The 25,720-nt window shown below is 38.1% G+C and overlaps 1 protein-coding gene across 1 annotated transcript in view; it reads right to left on the bottom strand.

Annotated features, from left to right (window-relative positions):
- Positions 1 to 25,720, bottom strand: part of PREX2 (phosphatidylinositol-3,4,5-trisphosphate dependent Rac exchange factor 2) — a 192,046-nt gene that overhangs the window by 109,522 nt on the left and 56,804 nt on the right. Inside the window, exons 2-6 of the mRNA XM_023517546.1 lie at positions 16,938 to 17,009; positions 15,275 to 15,397; positions 12,932 to 13,036; positions 5,949 to 6,050; positions 2,622 to 2,783 (exon numbers count right to left, since the gene is read on the bottom strand). Of these exons, the coding sequence (XP_023373314.1) occupies positions 2,622 to 2,783; positions 5,949 to 6,050; positions 12,932 to 13,036; positions 15,275 to 15,397; positions 16,938 to 17,009 (564 nt within the window). The remainder of the gene's footprint in view (positions 1 to 2,621; positions 2,784 to 5,948; positions 6,051 to 12,931; positions 13,037 to 15,274; positions 15,398 to 16,937; positions 17,010 to 25,720) is intronic.

Here is a 25,720-nt window from a genome sequence, read left to right as displayed (position 1 = left end):
CAGTGACTGGTGCATACTGTACAAATGATATGAATAATTTTTAAAGAATCTCTCATTTTTGCATTAGACTCCATTTTAGGATATATACCAGGATGAAACAAAATTATGACAGAGTCCATTTCCCTAGGGCACCAGAAAGTTCCTGAAGGTTTTGTTTTAGTAAAAGTCCTGGCAGATTTCACTGACAAATCCTACAATTTAAAACAAGTTCGGTTTTTCTTCCAGCGTTTGAGTGACAAGGGAACTGCAAAAGCAAACTTTAGTCCATTTTTCTCATCCCAGCAGGACAACGGCTCCCAGGAAAGGAATTATCATCATGAATCAACTGTAAAACACACAACCATTTTAACTGATTGAAAGAGGTCACCCAGACACTTGAAATGGGAGAATACAGACAAAGAGAAAGCTACGTCAGAGCCCGGTAAGCACAAAGATGCACAGCAGAAAGTGGACAAACTGGAGAATTCCTTAAGGTCCGTGTCTGAGGTTTCTTTGCATATCTGGGTGGATATAAATTTCAAGTCCAAATGAAAACTAACAGTGAAGACGAGAAACAAATTCAGCCCTAAAGCCTTGAAGATGAAAGCAATCCACTTGCTTTTCTGTTATACAGTATTGGGCTGGGAGCATTTTCAGTCTTCTTTACACTTTTAAAAATTACCTTCATTGCTTACTCTATAATAAGCAAGAAAAAATTTAACCTAGTCCAAAGCTCAAACTCATTTAAATTGAGGAAATTTAAAGACCGGGTCTTATTTTATTCTTTGTATGGAAGTGAAGTAATACAGAACTCCAACCCCATGAAACAACTGAGATTCAAAGTGACCAAAGCTGAAAACATTGTATGGATTCTGAACCATATTCTTCATTTGCTTTTTTGACATTTAAAAATTTTTCCTTGGCTTGGTGCCCGTAGCACAGTGGTTACAGCACCAGCCACATACACCAAGGTTGGTGGGTTCAAACCCGGCCCAGACCAGCTGAATGACAATGACAACTGCAACAAAAAATAGCCAGGCATTGTGGCAGGTGTCTGTAGTCCCAGCTACTTGGGAGGCTGAGGCAACAGAATCACTTAAGCCCAAGAGTTTGAGGTTGCTGTGAGCTGTGATGCCACGGCGCTCTACCCAGGGCAACAGAGTGAGATTCTGTCTCAAAAAAAAATTTTTTTTCCTTAATGACTGGTGAAATCCTAGCATTTTCCATCTTAAATGGACCTTAAAAATTAGATTGTAACAAGCTCCTTCAGTCTAGAAATGAAGACACCAAAACTTAGGTTAGGTGGACTTAAAATAGAGTTCAACATCAAACACCTAATTTAGAATCTAAAAGCATACACAGTGAACCTTATTCCCCATCTTCACTTTCTCAAGGATTCAGGCTATGTACTTATTAACCAAAGGTAAGGCACGGAAAAGGATCATCACGATGCACAAATGCTGAAATACCAAAGCCTATAGCCCACACAGATTTATCTGGCTCCATCACAGACCTCCCAGGGTAAGCCCATGAGCTGCCACCATGAAGTTATTTTAAGGGCAGGTGCTATGGCTTATGCCTGTAATTCCAGCGATTTAGGAGGCTGAGATCACTTCATGCCAGGAGATTAAGAACAGTTTGGGTCAAACAGCAGGTCTATTTTTAGTTCTCTAAGTGTTCTCCAGATGTCTTTCCAAAAGGAACGTACTAGTTTACATTCCCACCAGCAGTGCAGGAGTGTTCCCTTTTCTCCACATCCACGCCAGCATATCTGGTTTTGGGATTTAGTGATATGGGCTAATCTTACTGGAGTTAGGTGATATCTCAAAGTAGTTTTGATTTGCATTTCTCTGATGATTAAGGACTTTACATCCTTCATGTTCACATGGATGGAGCTGGAAAATGTTCTTCTTAGCAAAGTATCACAGGAATGGATGGAAAAGTATCCAATGTACACACACCTATTATGAAATTAATTTAAACCTTTTTATATGAAAGCTATAGCCTAATAACAACCTAAGGATACAGGGAGGGTGGAGGGAGGGGGAGAGGGTGGAGGGAGAGGGATTCGAGGGTTCACTTCTGTGGTTCATCTTACAAGGGTACAAGTGAATCTTTTTATGAGTAGAATATGAATGTTTTAACACAATAAATAAGAAAGTTACATGAAGGCTATGTACCCCCAAAGTGCATCAATGTACACAGTTACCATTCAATAAAAAAAAAAGAACAGTTTGGGCAACAAAGCAAGACCCTGTCTCTACAAAAAAATTTTTAAATTAGCCAGGTGTGGTGACACACACCTATAGTCCCAGTACTTGGACAACTGAGGTGGGAGGATTACTGGAGTCCAGTAGATCAAGGTTACAGTGAGCTACGATCATGCCACTGCACTCCAGCCAGAGTGACAGGGTGAGACCATGTCTCCGTAAATAAATAACCAAATACATGAACAAATAAGTAAATAAAATATTTTACAATGCTAATCAAGGTTAGCACTTTTCAGAATTAATTACAGTCCTCTAGTCCTTTTCTATCCAGAAAAACTGAGCATCCAGGGTCCCATCTAATACTGAGAATCCTACACGTAGCATGCTACATAAAACTAGCTTAAGCCTGATGGTTGAGCAAAGTGAATGTACCTCCCAGCCTTCAATGTGTGACTGCCATTCCTCTAAAACTTCTAACTTCTCCATCTGTCTCTTGGCCTCATTTATGTTGGAACAGACAGCTTTCATGGCTTGGAGGGCTTCCATCACTGCTGCGTAGTCACTGTGTTTCCGTGGAGTCCGCTTCAGCAACTCCTGTTTATACACACAAAAACAAATCACCCTTTGATCTTCAGCTTTCTGGTACAGCAGGTTCAGACTGACCAGGAAATGAAAACTGCAAAGATCGTGAGAGCCACTTTAATAAGCGACATCACAAACTCCTCAAAGATTAAGATCAAAAACAAAAGGTCAAATCAGTAAGTGTTACCCCAATGCACATTTTGCAGTCACTTTAACTTTTCCCTCAAACTTATTTTGTTTTTAAAAATTAAGCTGCGTTTCTACTTTCAAATTGGCAAATGTTTCGCCAGGAGCATATAATTTTTTTTATAAGTTTGACTTTTGCTCAAACAGAAGCATCTTTATATGTAATTCATTTTTTTTTTTAGTCTTTCACAGAAAAATAATCTTCAAATGAATACATTCCATAATTTCAAAAATAATTTGAATGCCTTATTTTTTAAAATCTCTTGGGGAAACTATAAAAACACATTATAAAACAGCAAAATCTTTAAATAACATTTTATACACCCCAGCAAAATAATTTATACATTCCGCAGGAGCAATTTATGCTTTTTCCCCAGTCACTCAGGTTCATTCTTTGTGATGAATGAACTGCCATAACCTATCCCTCAATACCTTTGTTTTTTGTTTTTGGTGTTTAGGAGGGTTTTTTAATTTTTATTTTTTTGGCTCTTATTTTTTTTTTCATTCATCAAAACTAGAATAATCTTTAATCTTTTAAACATATTAAAATGTTTTTTCGATGTTGTTTAGAAACACCAAATTAAACATCTTCACCCGCCGTCTAGACAGTTGTGACCACATTGCTTTCTAATTAGTCATTTGTTTCTCTACTACAGTTGCCATCACCACGTCACTAACACAATCACAGAAACTCTGAGGCAACTCTTGAAAAGAATTTTCAAAATCCTCCGCATATAATGGAAAAATCTACAGTTGTTTTACTCCTCTGAGTTCTGTCCTCTTACTGTTAAGAGTTCCACCATTAGCTCTGACCCCACGTTTGGTAAGTTCACACCATTGGCAGAGTGAACAGCAGCAGACCACACATTACATCACCCCTAGACCAGGTTTAAAGAGTGACACCAAGTCACAAATCCATAGAATAGAAAAGCAGGCTTCTCAGAGATTCTGTGCATTGTGTGATGTGGTCAAGGTCAGTCGGCAGGGCTTAATCTGGGCCTTATAAAATTGTGCCCCCTGGGTATCTGTGGAGTTGAGACATGAATTTACGGCATGTGAAACAGAGAGAGAGAGACAGCCATCAGGTACTTGCTATGAACCCCGTGGTGATTGGCCAACTCAATAATTTCAAGTTCCACAATTAACACCAATACATCTGTTTTTCAAACACTATAGCCCAATCCAATTATAATTATATTTTTCTCTGAATAAATAAAGTCATCTCAAATCAAAGAGAATCCCAGTACAATTTTTCAACTGGTAGTACACAAAGACAGACATCAACATTAACCCCAATACAGGGCCTACATAAGCAAATGGTTTTTCCATGTTTCTTTGTGAAATTGTATCTTCCAAAAAAGGGGAAAGAATGTCATCTCTCCCCTGCTTGAAGGGGCTCTGAACTGACATCTTTCTTGCTAAGCAAAGATGTGTCCACAATGCTATCTTCTGCAAGGTCAGTTCAAATAGCTGAGTTATCCCTAATTGTCAAGGAGTGACTTAGAACAACCACTCTGTCATGACATAGTCTTTATATCCACATCCCTGTGTATTCTTAGAACCAAATAATCCCCAGAATTTCAAATCAGGATCAGGAATCAGTGCAGTTCTGAAGACGCACACAGTGTTAGGCATTAAGCCGGAGGTACATAGGGATTCTCAGAATGACAGGAGGCACATTTGTACCAGTGCTCCCTACCTCCAAAGACTGCACCAAAGTTCTGCAGAACTGGGGACCCCTGTGTCAGCCTCTCTCTACGGCTCCTTATGGCTTAACCAAGCAACTCTAGACTTGTTTTTGTGAATGAGAAAAAATCTTTCTAAAACAAATTTTACACAGATATTTAATTTATACAATTGTCAAAAGTTGTAATTAAAAAATGCATTTTTGTCCAAACTCATAACACTTATTTCTTAAAAAGCGAATCAAGAAAATATCAGTCCATAGCATTTGAGTATTTTTAAAAATTTGGATGCCAAGTGATAATTAATATGTTAAAATAAATCAGAATCAACTAGGTAAGAATAGTAATGGCTCACATTTATGAAGAATATACACTAAATTAAATGATTGATATCAAACAATTAAATTAATCCTTATTAGGTAATCACATGTATGCATATAGATGTGCATTCACACACAGACCCATATATACACGTTCCTGTAGGTATGTACTATTATAAAATCATCACCAGCATTCTCTCTGTGTCATAAATGAAGAAGCAAAGCCCTGAGTTTGTATGACATGCCCCAGTCACACAGCAAGTAAGGAGAATACTTCGGATTTGAACTTGGAGCTCACATGCTTACTCATAACTCCAAACTGTCTGATGTTATGGTTCCAAAAGAGGTGGGTTCAAAATTTGCTATTCTGATCCATTGTAGTACATTACAATTGCTTTCATAATATAAATACTGGTTACCATAATGAGGCAGCAGGCCCAGAATCATTAGTGTGGCATTTCTATCTTCCACAGGCCATGTCTTCTTAGCAATCTCATTCTACATTCCATCATTTATTGCCCCATGTGACCCACACCATTCCCTTATTATAATTCTTTAAAACCCAGGTTCTGAAATTGTGTAATTTTGACCCTCACTTCACTAGTATCACAAAGTCGCCCAAGTTTAAGGAAATCAAAAAACATAGCACCAGTGGACTTACTGAAAAGAATGGGCCGTACGATGTGCTATGTAAAACTGGTCATAATGAACTTAATGGGATCTGTCATGAAACTAATGCATTTCCTCTAAATGAAACTCAAAACAAGTATGTTTTCTAGAAGCCTCTTTTAGTAGCTTTTCCACTGAAAATTTGTTTCCTGCACTATAAATAAATTTGTGGCAAAATAGCCATTTTTTTCCCAATAATTATGGCCGGCCCTTTTTTTTAGAATGTCAGACTTTTCAAAAGGAAGAAATTTTAAAAGATCATCAGCAAAAGATGCAGGTATAAGGAAAAGGCCAGAGTGAGGTAGGATATAAGATACCTTCAAAATGAGAGGGTACTTGCATATTCTTTGTATTGGAGTTACTAAATATCCTTCCAAAGGAACGTCTGTATTCTTCCGTCCTCCAAGCAGCATGCAGTTCTGGGATAAAAATAATTATTAATGTAATTATTAATTACAATTTTAAATCTTAGGTGGTGAAACATTCATGAAAGCTTATACCTTTATATATCTTCTTTGTCTAAGAAGGGTACATTCAGTCACAAATAACATTTACAGAGAGAGAAAAATACTTAGGATAGAACCCAAAATGTGTTTTAAATCTGTATCTTAAAAATTAACTCACATATATTCTTCAACGCATATAGTCTGAAAAAAAAGACAGAAATGAAAAAGCGATAGAGATATGGATGGATGGATGGATGGATGGACAGATTTTGCATATAAAGAAACGGTACACTGTGTTGTAGAAATGTAGGCATAGGCTCCGCACCTGTAGCTCACCGGCTAGGGTGCCAGCCACATACACCGGAGCTGGCAGTTTGAATCCAAGCCAGGCCTGCCAAACAACAACGACAAGCTACAATCAAAAAAAGAAAAAAAATAGCTGGGCATTGTGGTGGGCACCTGTAAGCCCAGGCATGCTCAGCTACTTGGGAGGGTGAGGCAAGAAAATCATTAAGCCCAAGAGTTTGAGATTGCTGCAAGTGGTGACAAAGGTGAGATTCTGTCTCAAAAAAAAAAAAGAAAGAAAGAAAAGTAGGGTATACCAAGGGTGTAGTCTACCAAGGGTGACAAAGTGAGATTCTGTCTCAAAAAAAAAAAAAAAAAGAAAAGAAAAAGAAAAGTAGGTATAAAAACAATTTGGTTCTAACTCAGTCTCAGCCATTGACTAGTGATACAACTTGGACTGACTTCAGAATTCCAGTTGTCCTCTCTATAAAACAGGCAGGGTTTAAGCAGGTGGTCTTTAAGTTACTTTTTGCTATCACACTTTACCAAAGATCCTGGCCAGCCAGTGTCAGAGGAGGTCTTGTCCAAAGAGATGAATGGAGAATTCTCAAAATCAGCAACCAGAGTAAGGTGAAACTGAAGCAGGTTCCACTGAACATAAAGTGTTGGTCAAGAGAAACTGACTCAATAAATAAAGTCTTGACCCTCAAAAGCAGCAATGAAAAGAAACAGACGTGAAACTTGCCAAAGCTTTGTTTCTACAGTGCCTGTGAGAATGACTGGCAGAGAAGAAGAATGTAATAAATATCTAACATAGGAAGAAGAAGTATGTAATGAATGTCTAACACAGCCACTCAAATGGCTGAATGTTGAGCAAGACAGGATGCAGTGGTGGCAAAACAATCCTCCACTGTCCTGAACGACTCACTTTGTTTATCCCAGGCAGCTAAACCAGAGCCATGAGTGCAAGTTCACCCAGACACCTGAGAAGGCAGAACAGCAAATACATGTCCTGACATGTGTTCATTCCCTGCTGAAATCAGGTTAACAAAATAGTCTTTCAAACTATGGATAGTATTTTTCCCAGAAAAATCCTCAAACACGACTACCTACATCTCATTATATTTGTTTCCAGTGATCTATCAGTGTCCAGCGTGAGTTAGCACCCCTGTAGAAGTGGCCCTCCCTTACCTACCTCCAGGCTAAAGTGCCCTAAGAGAACCCCTGACACTCTAGTCTAGCCAGTTACTTCCTTGTCCACTAGCACTGCTCAGAATGTGAACTCTCTTCAGAAGAGCAGATGTTGATCTCCACTTTGGGCTGGCTTATGAGAGCCAGCTATCTCCTTACATATAAATAAAGCATATACATAAAGAATGCATACATAAAGAATATGCTCCCTAAACAAGCTCCCAAAGATTTCACTGATCATAAAAACTTACTGAGGTAACCCAAAATGACAATACGATCATCACATCACCCAAAACCTATAAATTCCTATATACTTGTCAAACAGTGATTATTATTCACATCTTATGAATAAGGAAAATGATACCAGAGATAGAGTAAATATCAAAAAGCCATCCAGAAAACGTGTGGTCAGCACCAGGGCAAGTATGATACAAACCATGTTCTAGCAACCAGACTATTCTATAAGATCATCTAAAACCAGCATTCTTGACTTGGGACATTTTCAGTGTGGCTTCACATAATTCACGAGGAAAATGAGACCCCCAAGTCAATCCTGCTGGGAACAGACTGCATTAGCTAAAATCACAGAGTTCTCCCCCTTTACACAGAGCCTTAAAATTTCATCAGGATAAGGGCTTCTTCTAACCATGGCAGAAGAAGAGATTAGTAAATGCTCTTACCTCCAAACACCTGTAATACTGAGGGAGAAAATGGAATTCTTGCCCAGGCTTCTCCCGCTCCTATGTCCCCTGCCCTCTCCAACTTATTCTACCTTTCATGGTATCACAGGTCCTGAAAACCTGCTGCCAGAGAGGTCTACAGGAGGCTGCAGAGGACAAAAATCCCACACTGGTGGTGCTGTCAATAAAATTAGCATATTCCATAAGAAAAAATAGGGAACGTCCACAATTCTAGCCTGAGATTACCATCCTTCCTGAAGCAAATATTAAATTGGTAAATTAGCCAAAATTTTAATAGAATAACCTGGAAAGCTACAGAGGGCTTACAGAAACTCTACATTTATCCTTGTGCATATGCAGTGAAGGCCTGAAAGGGATCCATGAGAAGAGAAAACCAGACCTGACTTGAAAATGCCCTGCCCTTGAATGTGCCCTGACCACGCTCACAGGCAGACCTATGGACAAGGTAGAAAACCATGTCTGACCACCTCTGACAAGTCACTGACCACTAAGTCAAGCACTCACAGGACTGATCCCTAAAAACCTAGGCTAAATTATAAAAACTTAAAACTGAGCAGATGTCCTTATTTGCACATATAAGTGAGACAGGTTCATAGATTAAGTCAAGGCAAGTTACTAAAAACAAAACAGAGCAAACAAAAATGATAACCAACTTAGGAGGAAAAATATCAGAATCCAGAGTTGCTACAATATATGCATGTCTAGTTTTCAATGTGAAATATGAGATATGCAAAGGAATCGGAAAATGCAACTCATATCCAGTTAATGTAAACTAACTCTGAGTATACCCAGATGTTGGATTTACAAATGAGAGTCCAAATAGCTATTTTAAATATGTTCAAAAGAATATCAAAATCCTGTTAAAAAACTTAAGGGATGGGTGATGCCTGTGGCTCAAAGGAGTAGAGCACCAGCCCCCTATGCCAGAGGTGACAGGTTCAAACCCAGCTCTGGCCAAAAAAAAAAAAAACTTAAGGACAATATGCTAATACTGAGTAAACAAATAGAAAATTTCAACAGAAAATTAGAAACAGAAAATTAATCAAATCCAATAAACATAAAATAAAATAATTTACTAGCTAGGCTAAAGAGTAGATGTGAGATGGAAGAAAAAATAGTCAGTAAAGTTGATAAAAAATAAGCAGAAACCATCCGATCTGAAGAACAGAGAAGAAAGGAAGGACTATGGAGAAATGAAAAGTGGGTCTGGAATCAAGGAGCGACATGAAGCTTACCAACACCAGGAAGGGGGGTCGCTAAGGAAGAGAACAAAAGGGTCAGTTATATATATATTTAAAACTAAATACTAAATATATTTTAAAACTAAAAACTTCCCAAATTTGAAGAAAAAAATTAATCTATAGGTTCAAAAAGCTCAACTATAAGAAAAGTTCTTATATCCACAGATAAAGATAGCACCATTGAATTATTGAAATACAAAGAGAAATCTTGGAGGCAGCAAGAAAGAGCAAAATGACCTGTCTCGTCAGTTATAACAACAATACAATCATAGGAGGAGGCTTCCCATCAGACACAATGGAAGCCATAAGGTAGTGGGATGAGAAATTCAAAGCACTGAAGGGAAAACAGAATCTATCAGTCAGGAGTTCTATATACAACAAAACTACCCTTCAAAAAGGAAACCAAAGTGAAGACATTGCCACATAAACAAAGACGGAGACTTGAAGTCACTGTCAGTAGAAATCTTACAAGGACTAAAGGGAAGTGATCCAGGCTGAAAATCCTAACATCAGAGTCAAATACACAGGAAAAAAATAAAAGCACCAGAAATGTAAAAGGCAGATATGTAAGTAAATACAAAAGTCTATAGAAAAATGCAGAAGGTAATAGTTGTAACACTGTGTTATGGAGTTCTTAACATATAGGATATAATATACATAGTAATAATAGCACAACAGAGAGAGAAAATGCAACATGTCTCATTTCCACCCAGAAAATATGGTGGCAAAATGTCCCCTTATTTCATTGGCTTAAGTCAGTATTAACCTAAACAGAATTGATAAGTTAATAGGCACATGATAGTTCCTAGATCAATCACAAAAAAAAAACAAAACTCTAAAACATATAGTTAAAAAACAACAGAGAAACTAAATTAGTATACTAAAAATACTTTTTAACACAAAAGTAGGCAATAAAAGAGGGGCAGAGGATCAAAAAAAAAAAGAAAACAAGAAAAAAATTAAAAATGGTACATGTAAACACAACTGTATCATAATTACATTAAAGGTAAACAAACTAAACACTCCAATCAAAGGCAGAGATTGTCAGACTGGATTGAGAAAATTAGGAACAAACAATATGCCTTCTACCAAATACATTTCAAGGACCATAAAGACTCTGAAATTAAAATAATGGAAAAAGATAAAATATACAAACAGTAAGAGCTATCATGGCTAGGAAAAATAGACTTGAATAGGGACAAAGAGGGACATTTTCTGATGATCAATGGAAATATAAATATAACAATTATGAAAGCATGCATATCTAACAACAGAGCCCCCAAAATACATAAAACAAAAACTGACAGAATTGAAGTGTAAAATGGACAATTTAATTATACTTGGAGATTTCAATATCCCACCCTTGATAACTGGATAATTTAATAATATGAATAATAATGATTAATAGCTTTGTTAATTCATATAGATAATAATTATTCATAGCTTTAAACACATTAGAAAAGAAACAGAAAAGGTCATGAAATCTCTCAGTGAACTAGGAATATAATGAAACTTCCTCAACCTAAAACATGACATCTTCTAAAAAGGCCTATAGTGAAACATCATACTTAATGACGAGAGACTAAAAAATCCCCCATCCTCAGATCAGAAACAAGGCAGAGGTGCCTGCTCTTACCACTTCTATTCAACTCATACTGAAACTTCTAGCCAGGAAAAAAAAAAAGGGCATCAACATTGGAAAAGAAGTAAAACTGTCTTTGATGTGATTCTGTATGCAAAATATCCTAAATAATCCTACAGAAGAACTACTTAACTAGCACATAAATTCAAATAAAAGGATACAGTGTCAATATACAAAAGTCGAGTAAATTTCCATATACTAACGCTAGTACAAAAATGAGATTAAGACAATTCCAACCACAATAGCATCAAAAAAGAATAAAATACTTAGCAAAAAACTTAACAACATAAGTACTAGGTACTAGGCCTAAATAGAGATTTCTTGTATATGACCATAAAAGGATGATCAAAATGGACAAAAGGTAATATACTGGACTTGATTAAAATTTAAAGCTTTTGATTTTAAAAGACAATATTTTTAAAATGAAAAGACAAACCACACTAAGAGGAGGTATTTGCAAATTATATATCTTACACACAGATAGGACTTTTATTTAAAATAATAACTACTTATTGCTCAATATGCGATAAACATCCCAATTTAAAAGATTTGAGTAAGCATTTCACCAAAAAAGATATGAGTGTCTAATAAGCACATGAAAGCATGCTTAATATCATTACTCATTAGCGAAATGCAAATTTAAACCACCATGAGTTACTACTACACACCCACTAGCACAGCTATAATCAGAAAGAATGAAAATTACCAAGTCTTGACAAAGATATAGAAAAACTAGAATCCTCATGCTAGTGGACACGGCACAGCCACACTTGCAAATCATATGCATACAACCCAGCCATTCTACTTGGTATCTGCCCAAGAGAATAAAAATCAACATCCTCCCCAAGACTTGTACATGCATGTTCATAACAGCATTATTTACAGTAGCCAAAACTGGACTCAGACCCAATGTTTATGAACTGGCAAATGGATAAACAAAACAGTATATCCACACAATGGAATACTATTCAACAAGAAAATGAATGGAAAATGGATCCATGCCATAACAAGGGGGAACCTCAAAAACATTTTACTAAGTAAAAAGAAGCCAGGCACAGAAGATTACGCTAGATGATTCCACTTTTATAAAATTTCCAGGACAGGCAAATCTATAAGACAAAAGCCAATCCCTGGTTGCCTGGAGTTAATGGTGAAAGCAGAGATGGGCTGTAAAAGGACATGAAGAACTTTCTGAGGAGATGAAAATCACCTACAACCGGATTGGGGGGGGTGGCTATACAACACCACAATTTGCTAAACATCACTGAACTGTACACTTATGATCTGGTCCTCACTGGCCATTAAATTGTCCGAGTAACTACCAAAGTATGCATTTATTTTTGCTAACCTAACTACCAAAGTATGTATTTATTTGTGCTATTTTTACAAAAACCAAATAGGGAACATATGTAAGAGAAAGGTCAATCTTTATAATTATTTCCTACCATATCCGTGATTTACTTCCTTCCTGCCACTGCCCTGCTAACAGCTCTCTCGGCAGAAGTAAGCAACGCCCCAGGGAGTTAGGATTATAAAGCATGATGAACTCTGGCATAAGTGCTCTCACCAGGGGTCTCACAAAGAATCTCTAATCAACCAGGAGAGGGCCATATACATGGTACATGCTTATCCCAACTCTCACTTCTTGACTCTATCAAAGCATTCTAGCTTCTACAGATGCTAAAAGAGTTATTCCCATAGACAGTATTTTACACCATATTGGTGTTACTTCTTGATTCTCACTAGCTCTGCCAACAATTATCAACACACAATAATACATAAATCCACACTTACCAAAAGAAAAGTCCGGACTGTTCTTATTTTGTTAAGTTCAAGAAGCAATTTTTGTGCCTTCTCATGGTTACTACAATATTCATCATAGATACGAAACTTGTCTTTCTGTGAATTCAGGTAAGAATAAATTAGAATCATTTTATTCACCACCTTGAAATTGTAACCTCTGTGATTGATATGCAGATACAAGTGGTCTTTTATGTTTCAAGATCTATGCTGTGTGTGTGTATGTGTGTAAATTTTGCTTATTCGTTTTCTATGATTCATGAAGAACAGCCTAGAAAAGCAGATAGACGTATATAAAATTCACTCCATTGTGATGAATACTAATAGATAAATGAACGCAAAGGTGGAAAAGCAAAAGTGAGCACTGAGCCTTGCGTGAAGATTCAGTACAGATTGGGAAAAAGAAAGCGACATCTGAGCAAAGGTCAGTGAGATGAATCCATCACTCCCAGGCACAGAGAGAGAAGAAAGTCATTTTAGGTAGCGGGAAAAGCATACACCAGACACAGTATCCTGCAGGGCATACCAGTGTGGACAGCCGTGTTAGGAGGGACACTGACAAAATGGAGAATATCTCACAGCAAGGAACTAAGATAATGACAGACCCCAAAGACACCACTCGGGAGAGGTCATTTCAGAGAGAAATATTTGTTAGTATAGAAAAGTTAGGAAATAGAAGCTGCTTTCAAATAGCATCACATTGTCAAGGACTGAGGATTCCATGTAGCTCCAAAACACTAGGACCATCTGGTAGACCATTGCAAGTACAGTGTCCAGCTTCCAGATTCAGAATCAATATAGAAACTTCCTAACAGTAGAGGTGTCACTGAAAGTGATTGTAGACTAAAATGAGCAGCCTTCACAGACGCATAGAGGGGATCCTTCCCCAAATAGTGGGAATTTTACCATCATTATCTCTAAACTCCCTTCCACTTGTGAGATTTTCTCCAAGTGGCTTATCTGTCAAAGCAGCTCTAACTAAAGAGGAAAAGAAGAAATATTGGTAAAATATTAAAACAGAAATGTGGCCTTTGAAATTTCAAAGGCATGCATTTAGAAACACTAGGTGCTATTTCAATACAGTCAGCAGGGCATGTATTGAATTACTTATCACAGAGATGGCAGGCACCGGGAAAAAAAAACAAACTTCAGAAATAGTTTAGCTAAATTCATGGATGACAGATTCATAACGTGTTGCTTAGGAAATGGATGTCAGGGTGCAAGATTCCCATGTGCAGGCCTGGACTCAGATAGCAAATACTCCAGCTGGCAGAAGGGCCTGATTCTTTCCATTCTTTTGTGAAAGGGGCAGCAGGCTTAAGTAAGTGGACACAGACACCCATGGTGTCCAGCTGTGCCCAAGAGAAAAAAACCTCTCCCTTTAATATAATTATTTTTATGAAATATTTTCTGATGATAAAGAGAACATATACAGAGCCTACTCACTCCCTAAGGACATATCTACAAACTATGTATAGAAATCTTTATGAAGACTAAATGGACAACTTAAAATACACAAAATATAATTTCGATGACAAAATCCTCTTACACGTTTTAAAATATTATATTGTGTAGCATTTGGATAAATACATGAATTCAAATCGGCATTCTCAAAATGGGCATCAATGGATTGGTATAAACAGCCACACTCTTCTTTTTTTTACTACAAATGCCCTTCAGGCCTGAAAGTAATTTCTGCTATTCAGGTGGCTTTGTACTTTGCAAATTAAAGCACTTTGCTTAAATAATTTCAGGTTTCGTGTATAGAAAGATGAAAATGATCATCCAGGCACAGGATATGTAATTTGAAACAACTCAGTCCTCGATTGTTATTCCTTCTGTGCCGCTCAGTACAGCTTTCTGAGAAACCATCCTTGAGGGAAAACCAGTTGCAGGCCCGCTGGGTTTGTTCACCTCTGGGTCTGTTGCAAGTCTATTGACAAGGGAACATTCTGACTAATAAAAGCTGGTCGTGCCATTATTAGAGCAAGGATTTTCTGCCTCAAAAGAAAAATGCTCCATGTTTGAGAGAAACATAAAAATCCATTCATTATGAACAGCCTGAATATTCATTAGAATTCAAAGCTACAGAGGATGCGAAGAACTAACTTGTCCGGGCAAAGAAAAGGCTGTTTATTCTTTACTGAGTAAAACTGATGATGTGAGGCACTCTCCCCTTTTCTGGCTCTAAGTGGAAGATTTCTCTGGCCTTAAAAGACCCCAAACTTGTGGTGTCAGATTTTACTTCTAAATGCTAAATGCACACATGCTACTATGCCAAAAGTTAAACCTTAAAAACTAAGGGGAAAGAGCTTTGAAAATAAAAATGTATCTTACAAAGTGAAGAAAGCAGGTTCCCACGTCATGCTGAGCACTGGGCTCAGGATGTAAGCATTCTTCCACAACTTTTAAGAATTCTTGATGTACTACAAGGATATCCTCGATGTTTGAGAACAACATCTGTAAATAAATAAATGTCTAAGTAAGCACAGTTTGTGAAGCAAGTTAAAAAAAACAAGTCCTGGCTCGGCGCCTGTGGCTCAAGTGGCCAAGGCGCCAGCCACATACACCCAAGGTGGCGGGTTTGAATCCAGCCCGGGCCTGCCAAACAACAATGACGGCTGCAACCAAAAAATAGCCGAGCATTGTGGTGGGCACCTGTGGTCCCAGCTACTTGGGAGGCGGAGACAGGAGACTCGCTTGAGCCCCGGAGTTGGAGGTTGCTGTGAGCTGTGAAGCCACGGCACTCTACCCAAGGGGACAGCTTGAGGCTCTGTATCAAAAAAAAAAAAAAAAAGGTCCGGGAGAGGGTAGTAGTCTCTCCAGGTTGAAAACCTCACATCCACGCCTTCCTCCCACCTGCTGGCAGAGCCTTGATTTTGTCGGACTCCTCCCCCACTCCAACAAAAACCAGGATACCAAGCCTGGATCTCAGGGAGAGGCCTGAACAGCCCAGTCCAAGCACAGTAGTCCCACTCTCTCCTCCAGGATGGGCTGAAAGGAAATGAGATTTGCTGGCAGGCTCTGCAGGGAAGAGTACCTTTGGTCCTAAGAAGGGCACCCTGGAACGGACAGTCCTTTCCTCCCTCTAAAAGGTGCCATGTGTGGAAACGACAGGCGATCCTAGGACAGAGTCCTTCCACAGCATGGCAGGAGCCAGCTGATGGGCAAAGCCGATAACCAGGTGACAGTGAGTAGCTAGAGGGGACCAAGCAACCCTGTTGGCCTCCTTGGGTCACCGGTGCTAGACTTTCTCTTCTGTCTGGAGTCCCTAGTATGTGAGCAAAACTGTCTTCAGAGTCAATCTGAGTAATGGCTTTCTTTTGCTTGCAAACAAAAGTCACTAACTGAAATATTCTCACAGAAGGAAAATTTGAAGATTGAGTATTTAAGTTACAAGGAAATAGAGTCAGAAGAACATTAAAATAAGAAAATTTTTTATTTTTAATAAAATAAAGCAGTAGGTTAACATCACAGATATCAATGATATATACAACTTAAATGAATGATCACTATATGATCATTATTTTCTTTTATAATCCTTTAATTTTTTTAGAACTCTTCATAATTTTCTTCCCCTACAGTTTAAAAACAAATGTTTATATATTCATTTCTGAGTTTAAGATACAGTGTGGACTTTCTACCTTATTGGACCATTCAAGTCTTTTGTTCTTTAGTGAGCACAGATATTTGTTGTCACATTTGCCCACATCCTGCTTTCCTGAGCCACCGTGGTCCTTACACTTCTAGGTTTATTCTTCTTTCTCTATTCAAATTTTCCCAAGACTTTAGTAAAAAGTTGCTCTGTGATTTCTATGCCAACCTCTTAACTCCTGTCTCCTTCCTCAAGCCCTGGGTCCCCTTTCTTTTCAAATTATACCGACTCAAGCTACTGGCACAGGAACTTAAAGAAGCTGAGCGTCCTGAAGTCCCACATCACATATAGAAGTATCCTAAGGGGAGCTAGTATGGGGGCCAAGGGCCAATTATACGTCCTCACCTTCACTGTTTCCTCTGTTACATTTTTGTCAACTTTTGAGGCTGCACACTGGTTCATTCGGTGTAAGAATGCCTGCAGGAAACAAGAAACGGCATTGCGAAGGTGAGAGGAGGTAACACGACGACCGGGTGTCGAGCAGCACTAAATTGATTCTACAAGAAACCAAAGTTGAAAAACCTAATAGTTAACCATAATTGTTTGTTGTAACATGTGAAACCCTTGTCCACTGCTGGGCCTCTCTGGGAATTATACCTCCTTTATAATTCTAGGACAGGGCCAAAAATAATCAAATATGTATAAATTAAGTTCATCCAATAGGGTTGCAACGTTCTGGGGAAAGCATTTAGAGTCAGATGTTTCCTAAACTTCTGAGTATTACAAAACACAAAGAGAAGGCAGCGCCTGTGGCTCAAAGGAGTAGGGCGCCGGCCCCATATGCCGGAGGTGGCAGGTTCAAATTCAGCCCCGGCCAAAAACTGCAAAAAAAAAACCACACACAAATAGACTAAAATCAGATGAACCATGGTATTTCCAATAAAAACAGAAGTGTCAGAAATTCTAAAGTGGCTCTCTTAAGATAGATAGATAGATAGACAGGTAGATAGATAGTTATAGACAGACAGACAGATAGATATCCTTGCCAAAAACTTATTTCTAGGGAAGACCCTTCAAGAAGAAATAAAAGAATTTCCTTTTCCCCTCTATGCTCCTCCACCCAGCTTTTAGGAAGCCAGAATTTAAATTTCTGGGTTTGGGTCAATGTTCTCCATAGTCTTATGGTAGGCCAATAAGCTGATTACTATTTCAAAGATTTAGAATTTTCTTGATGGTCCTTAAGTTTTTTTAAATTTCAGATTAATGTGAAGGTACAAATGTTTAGGTTACGTTGTTTTCAATTCTAAGGTTCAAGTTGTAGTCGAGCCTTTCACTCAGGGGGGTGCTGAACACCCTCACACTGTGCACGTTAGGTGAGATCTGGCCAGCCACCCTCCTTCCTCCATCCTCTCCTCCCCTCTTTCTCCTCTCCCCTCCCCCTTACCAGATTATACTTGTGTTTTTCCTTTCGTATGGACATGTAGTTGTTTACATATTGGTTTCATACTAGTATTGAGTACACTGGATACTTTTTTTTTCATTCCTGTGATGTCATTAAGCTTTGACTGATGCCTAAATAAGCCATTATTTCTGCAACTTAAAAAAGGATAGGATGACTTATTTCATATTTAGCCTTCAAAATGAATGTTTATAAGAAAAAGGAGAAGGGAATTTCCATCCAGCAAATTTGGTTTGTGTCCTCAAGACATCATCTGTGAGCTACCTAGCGACCAGGTAAGATCTTTCCTTCCTTTGTCTGCCTTAAGAACTTTGCCCACCACTGCCGAGTTGGGGCAGAACTGCACAGCTCACCAACTCCCCAGGGAGTACAGAAGTTAAGGGGAACCTCTGAAGACAGCATCAAACAAATGAAAAGTAAAGTAAGAGTCATATTTTGACATGTTACATTTACAAAGATATAATAGAATAACAAAACCAAGATTGTACATAATGTTCCAAAATGATCACCCTAATGACATTGCTAGTAAGAGTATAAAACAACACAATTTTAAGGGCAACTTGACAATGTATCTCAAATTTTTAAATGGCATTTCCTTTAACTCTGCAATTCTACTTCTAAAAATGTACCCTAAGAAAATATTCAAGCAAGGGGTTTCGTTGTGTTGATTACAAAAGTGGGAAAACTGGAAACAACCTACGTGCTCATCAATAAGGGAATCGTTAAACATATTATGATAGATTCAAATTATAGAGTATTATAGGAAGGGTACAATCATAAATGGAATGTGATGAAAACTATACACACACATGTACATACAACAGATATCTGCAAAATATTGACTGGTGAAAAAAAATGATTGAGTAGCCTACTCACGATGGATATGGAATAGTACGCACACACAAAAACAAATACCTACGGACATTTATAATACCACTGTGTGTTCATATTGAGAAAAAATAGGTAGCACATGCCAACATACAATCAGTAATTACCTTTAGGTGATAAGAAAGTGACCTTTGTATACTTTCTTGCTTTCAGAATATTCGACTGTGAGCATGTCATAAATTTTGTAAAATGACAAACATAAGCATTTCAAGGAAATCAAACAAAAGAACCACAACATGTCACTTCTAGGATGAGCTTTGGCACCATTTTTATTCCTGATTCAACCAGTACATGTTTCAGATTCCATAACTATAAAGCCAGATTAGAATTAATATCCCCAGGCTCGGCGCCTGTAGCTCAGCAGGAAGGGCGCTAGCCATATATACTAGAGCTGGTGGGTCTGAATCCAGACTGGGCCCGCCAAACAACAATAACAGCTACAACCAAAAAATAGACAGGTTTTGTGGCAAGCGCCTGTAGTCCCAGCTACTTGGGAGGCTGAGGCAAGAGAATTGCTTAAGCCCAAGAGTTTGAGGTCGCTATGAGCTGTGATGCCACAGCACTCTACCCAGGGTGACAGCTTGACACTCAAAAAAAAAAAAGAATTAACATCCCCAACTTAACATCAGCTAAATTAAATAAAATGAATAAAAATGTATGAAATGAATCAATCACTTGTCTTCTGTGATACAATTTTTTGAACTATTATCTAAAGTTAGGTAGAACTGGTGGGAAAAAAGATTTAGAATTTTCTAATTTTAATTGCCCATTTTAATTAGCATTAGTCTGTTTTTTGTCTTCTTTCTCTTAAATATTTTCTATATACTGGCACCAAACATGTTCTTTAGCTCTATTTAGTCTTAAAATAACATAGTGGTTGACTTGCCTAGCTTACATTTCATATTGACCACACAGTAAACAGGTAACCTCTCATGCAAGTAAAGCTTAAACTTCACCTCTACATTTATAAACTGAACTCCGCCACATTCTGAAAATAGTAAAGTTAAGAGGTAGTAAAAACAAACCAAAATATGAGTTAGAAGGGGGTGTACAAACTTACAAAGTAAACCACATCTTTATCTGACTTTTTATCTTCTTATCCTCCGTGACAATATGGAACTTTTCATTTAACTGTATATGAAAGGAAACCTGGAATCTGTTAGCATTTCTGACCAAGCATTCCTTTTTCCCAAGGGCCTCATTTTATACAAGAGTGAAAGAAGGTTTTAGATGGTTGGCTGGAAGCACAAAATCAGAAAACTATGTGACATTTTTCACAAAATGTTAAAGTCTTCCTTACTGAAGATAAAAATAAATAGGTGTTTTGGGAATCATCCTTTCAGACTGTGGTAATTGGGATATTTAATTCTTCTTATGTCAATCAAGGAAACATTAGTACCCTAGTAATAAAAAGTGTGTGAGGGACTTTATCCACTGTTTTATCTCTGCATTCATTCTGATGGATCTAAAACTTCATCAGAATTATATAACCTTCATCTTGACACAAATATATTTGAAAGTCAGCACTAGAAAATAGCTCCTAATGCCAGTGGTTTTCAAACCATCCACCGTGTTTCAGAGTCGGTCCTTATCCTCAGAAGGTCTGATTCAGCACGTTGGGTCAGGACCCAGACATTTACATGTTCAGCAGGGACCCCCAGGTGATTCTGGTGCAGTTGGTTCAGAGACTGTCTTCCAATGAACATTCCTTTATGTTTATACTTTCAAAGACTGAAAATAACAGACTGGAGAAATAAATAAGTGAGTCAATGGGAAAAACGGGGTTTGCTTATTTTACCTTGACTTTCAACTCCATGTCAAACAATGGTTGTCTCTGTACAACACCCTCTCTCCCAAACAGTTGGAATTTCTGATGCCCCAGGGGTGTGCCCCTCCCAGTCGTGCAAATCACACTCAGCGCTGCATGAACTGGTCACGATCATGTCTGAAGGGCAGGGAGACGCAGAGCCGGGCGGGTCAGACAAGGCGAGGTCACACCTGGAGGCAGGGGGCTCTGGCAGATGCCCCTCTGAGGACCTTCCAGCGTGCACGTGCACTCAGTCTGCCAGCATGCGCCTCGTGACGGCCCAGGACAGCCCAGGACGACATATTCCCAGATGTGACTCTAACCGGGGCTGCTTTTTCCCCACTCGGAGAGCAGAACTCTTCATTTTCCCTTTGCTTGCCCCACCGTGTTTCCTCTTACTGTGTTTGATAGATGCACATGTTAACCGGCATATGCTGACTAAGGTCTAATATAGCTAATAACAGCACATATTCGCTACCAAGAAATCAAAAGAATGAAAAATCTTATTAAACTTAGAAGATGTAAGAAGATGACAGCAATCCCTTTCTTCTCGCCCATTTGTGCTGCTGCTAGTTCAAAAATAAAGCCCTCCATGAATTTCACTTCAGAATACATTTGCTTTCTTTTTTTCTTTTTTCCATCATCATAGCTCACTGCAACCTCAAATTCTTGGGCTTGAGCAATCCGCTTGCCTCAGCCTCCTGAGTAGTTGGAACCACAGGCACTTGCCAAGACAACTGGCTAGTTTTTCTATTTTTAGTAGAGATGGGGTTTCGCTATTGCTCAGGCTGGTCTTGAACTCCTGAGCTCAAGGGATCCCCCTGCCTTGGCCTCCCAGAGTGGTGTGAGCCACTGCACCCAGCCCAGTTCCTTACTGTTTAATTTCAGTGTACAAAATGACCTCCCTTGGCTCAGTGTTGTCCTTCCCACTCTTATCATCAGTCAGGCACACACAGTAGCTCATTCTCAAAAGTTCCACAGATTTTAATGGTTTACACTTTTAATTCTACGTACCTGACACCATATAAATTTCTTCTCATATACATGCTAAACTTTATTACTGTACTCCTATAAATATTCCATGGGTAAATTTCATGTATAAAGGTAAAATGGCAAAAATTTAAGAGAGGCTGCACAGTTGTAGGAAAAAAAGCATACCCATTTCATAAAAATAAATGGAAAAAACAGTAAGAACAAATATTCTCCTTTTACCTCTGGTGAAAAAATTTATTAAGTAGCATACTTAACATGTATAACACTTACCTTCCAAGGAATTATGATTATTAACTTTCATTTATTAGAATATAACACTTACCTTCTAAAGAATTATTATTTCTTTGGTAGATAAATGTTATATTCTAATAAATGAAAGAAATTTGCCACGTGAGTTTGTCTGAACATCTGATTGATAGTGGCACTATTTCCTGGGATGGAGTTGATGACAAGAGGTTTGGGGTGGGAGAATCTGTCCTGGCCCTGCTGAGCTTGAGAAGCCTATTGGGCACCATCATCTAAGTAGAGTTAGATTTACAATCTGAGGTTCTGAGAGGAGATCAGGAATGAAGGTAACAAGTTGAGCGCTACTGGCATGAAGACATAACTCAGGGACAGTGTAAAGAGAAGAGACAGCCAGGTCCCCTTCATCAGAGAAATTGTGTAGAGGGAGAAGACAAAAGGCCCAAGGATGGAAGGTTGGGACACTCCAACATTCAGAGGTCAGGCAGAAAAAGAGAGATCAAAGAAGTCAGGGACAGGCTTCCAGTAAGCAAGAAGCAAAAACAGGAGCATATGGTATCACAAAAGCCAGGTGCTGTAGTTGGGATGCTTGTCCCCTAAAACCTCATCTTGAAATGTGATCACCAGTGTGGGAGGTGGCTCTAATAGGTGTCTGGCTCATGGGGGCAGATCCCTCATGAATGGCTTGGTACTGTCCACAGGGTAGTGAGTGAGTTCTCACTGTCAGTGCCCTCAAAGACCCCTCACTCTCTCTCTTGCTTCCTTTCTCACCATGTGATCTCAGCACATGTCTGCCCCCTGCCCCTTGCCTTCTGCTTTGAGTGGAAGGAGGTGGAGAGCTGGAGGCCCTCACCAGAAGCAGATGCTGGCACCAAGCTTCTTGTACAGTCTGCAGAGCCATGAGCAAAAAAGACCCCTTTTCTTTCTAAATCCCCTAGGCCTTTCTATAGAGCAACACAAACAAACTAAGACACTAGGAAAAGAGGGTTTCAAGAACAAGAATAGTCCACTGCTTTAACAGTGTTGAGAAATCAAGGAAGGTAAAGCAGAGACATGATGTGATAATGTGGAGACTGACCGACCACTGGTGAGGTTGGCCAGAGCAATCCCAGTGGAATGGGTTGAGGGGGGAAAGGAAGATGAGGAAATAGAGGCAGTAACTCCAGAAAAATTATAAAGGTTGGCTGACAACAAGAACAGATTTAGAAGACAGCTTTGGATCAAAGTAGGGACTATAGTGTAAGCTAGAAAATACAACAGCAACTCATCCTTCAAGTTTCATATTATGTTCTCTTAATATATCTCCATAAACCCTTCCCAAACTTTCCAGTCCACTGGATCTCACCCTTCCCTGATCACTAATTAAGTAAATTTTGAGTAAAAATTTCTCCTTCAACAAGAAAAGAAAATGAACACATATTAACATTTTATGATGTTAATATCTGTAAATTTAAATATCAACAATAAACTACTAGAAAAAATCCAACACTATGCTGTGTCTTAGGCATTATACTCATTTGTGGCTCTTAAAATGTTTATTCTCAGGACTCATTTACACATTTAAAAATTACAGAGGACCCCACAGAGTTTTTATGTATGTATATAATATCTTTCAATGTTTAACATACTAGAAATTAAAACTGAGAAAATGTGAGCACTTATTAATTCAATAAATTCACTTACTTATAAATTCATTTAAAAGTAATAATAATAAACCTATTACGTGCTAATATAAATAACATGTTTTTTAACCAAAAATAGCAATCTTTCCCCAAATAGTGTAATACTGCTTCAGATGTTTGCAAATTTCATTAATGTCTAGCTTAATAGAAGACGACTGTATTCTCATTTATGCTTCCATTTTTTATGACATTTGTTTTGGTGAAACCATATGAGGAAAACTTAATACAGTTATGTCTTTGGAAAAGAGAGGAATATGTTCCTTGCTATAATTTATTCATATAATTCTGAGTATTCTTCATTAATCCAACACCAAAACTCAGCAGGTCATACTTCTTAACATTTAGTTTAGTTGTAATGTGAAATCTGAAAGTGTATCAGTGAACTTTTCATACTGTTACCTTAAACCCATTGGTCTATTTTGCATTTTGAAGGAATCTTTTACCCATGTGTGATTTGATAATTTTTAAAATTTTGGCTCACTAAAAGACATTATCTTCCAAGTATTAATATATTTCACGTATAATATTAATAAATTCCATTTACAAAAACAAGGTCCAATTCATTAGAAATGTCTTTCACTATTAGGAAGCAGTTTCAAGCTCACAGTGATAAAAATAAGTTTTCCAAAACTCCAAATTCACTCAAGGCTTGTATCATCATCATCAAATACCATCAGCTGTTTTCCTTAAAACACCAGGCTTACTTCATTTTTTTTTTTTTTTGAGAAAATGTCTGCCAAATACCCAAATAACAAAACCATAGTTTGTCTCATTGTCGGTATTTCAAATAAATGCCATGTTCCATAGCAACTCAAACAATCACACAAGTTCCTTCCCTGGAGAGAACATAATCCTTGGGTATGCAGCAGAAGCACTCAGTCATCACACAGAACATTAAAAAGAAATTTGCTGGGCGACACCTGTGGCTCAAAGGAGTAGGGCGCTGGCCCCATATGCCAGAGGTGGTGGGTTCAAACCCAGCACCAGCCAAAAACTGCGAAAGAAAGAAAGAAAGAAAGAAAGAAAGAAAGAAAGAAAGAAAGAAATAAATAAATTTGCTCACGAGTCAAGATTTGGTAAAACTAATAGTTTTCACTTCTTCATCAAGAACATTCTTAAGCAAAACTGGCATCTTCTCCCACCCACTGAGTAGGTGACAGTGACAGTGGTTCAGTGCCCCTGCTTTGATTCACACTGAGGCATCAGCAATTTTACATTAGTGCTTTTGCACCATCAGTGCAAATGTCAACACAGTGGATAAAAAGTAAAACAAAGTCTCAGTATTACTATGGAAGTCCTTTCAACCTTGCACACATATCCTCTGACCACTCTTCTAAGCATATAGGATACAAACCAGTCAAAAATCTCTACTTATATTCTGGTGGGAGGGAGACAACTAGTATATAATACATATGATAAGTATGTAAATTATTTAGTATATTAGAAGGTCAGTGATAAAACTGAGCAATGAATTTACTATAATAATAAAGTACTTATACACATTTGAAAAGCCATATGATACCTGGCAATAATTCCAAAGGCTTTCCAGATATCCAAACTTTGTCACCATAAATCTACATGATTCAATGCTGTTGTTTAATTAAACTTGACCTTTCTTTTGTTACATCCCAGAATCACTGCTCTCACTGGTCAATTCCATTTGCTCTGCCTCCCTTCAATCTTTCCTTTTATGTTCTTTTATGTCCAGCACCCACTCTACTCATCAGACTCACAGTGGGGTGGGATGCAATGGTCCTCTCCATTTCCCAATTATCCCCAAAGAAAAGCATGCAAGTATTCTTCAATTTCGTTCTCACTGCCAAGCACTTGGGACCAATCAGGTAGGGGAATAACAAAAATCATAAACACTTAGAAATTATCAACTAGATATCCTTGTAATTATCTTAATATCATGACCCTGGCCTAAGTTTCCAGACTCCCATTATTAATTTTAGCTCCTATTGTGCTGTTTCCCTAGAATATAGCTGCAAAAAAATCATTTAGAAAATGTAAATCCAACTATGACACTTTCTAGTTCAAAACATCCAAAGGGTCCCTTCCCATGCAGAATGTAATCCAGATACCTTGTCCCAGACTCTTCAGGCTACTATAACAT

The sequence above is a fragment of the Otolemur garnettii genome, unplaced genomic scaffold, assembly GCF_000181295.1.
Source record: "Otolemur garnettii isolate 467f Iridium unplaced genomic scaffold, OtoGar3 scaffold00113, whole genome shotgun sequence".
Classification (NCBI taxonomy): domain Eukaryota; kingdom Metazoa; phylum Chordata; class Mammalia; order Primates; family Galagidae; genus Otolemur; species Otolemur garnettii.
The sequence above is the reverse complement of the archived record's forward strand: the minus strand, read 5'-3'. Positions and strand labels throughout refer to the sequence as shown.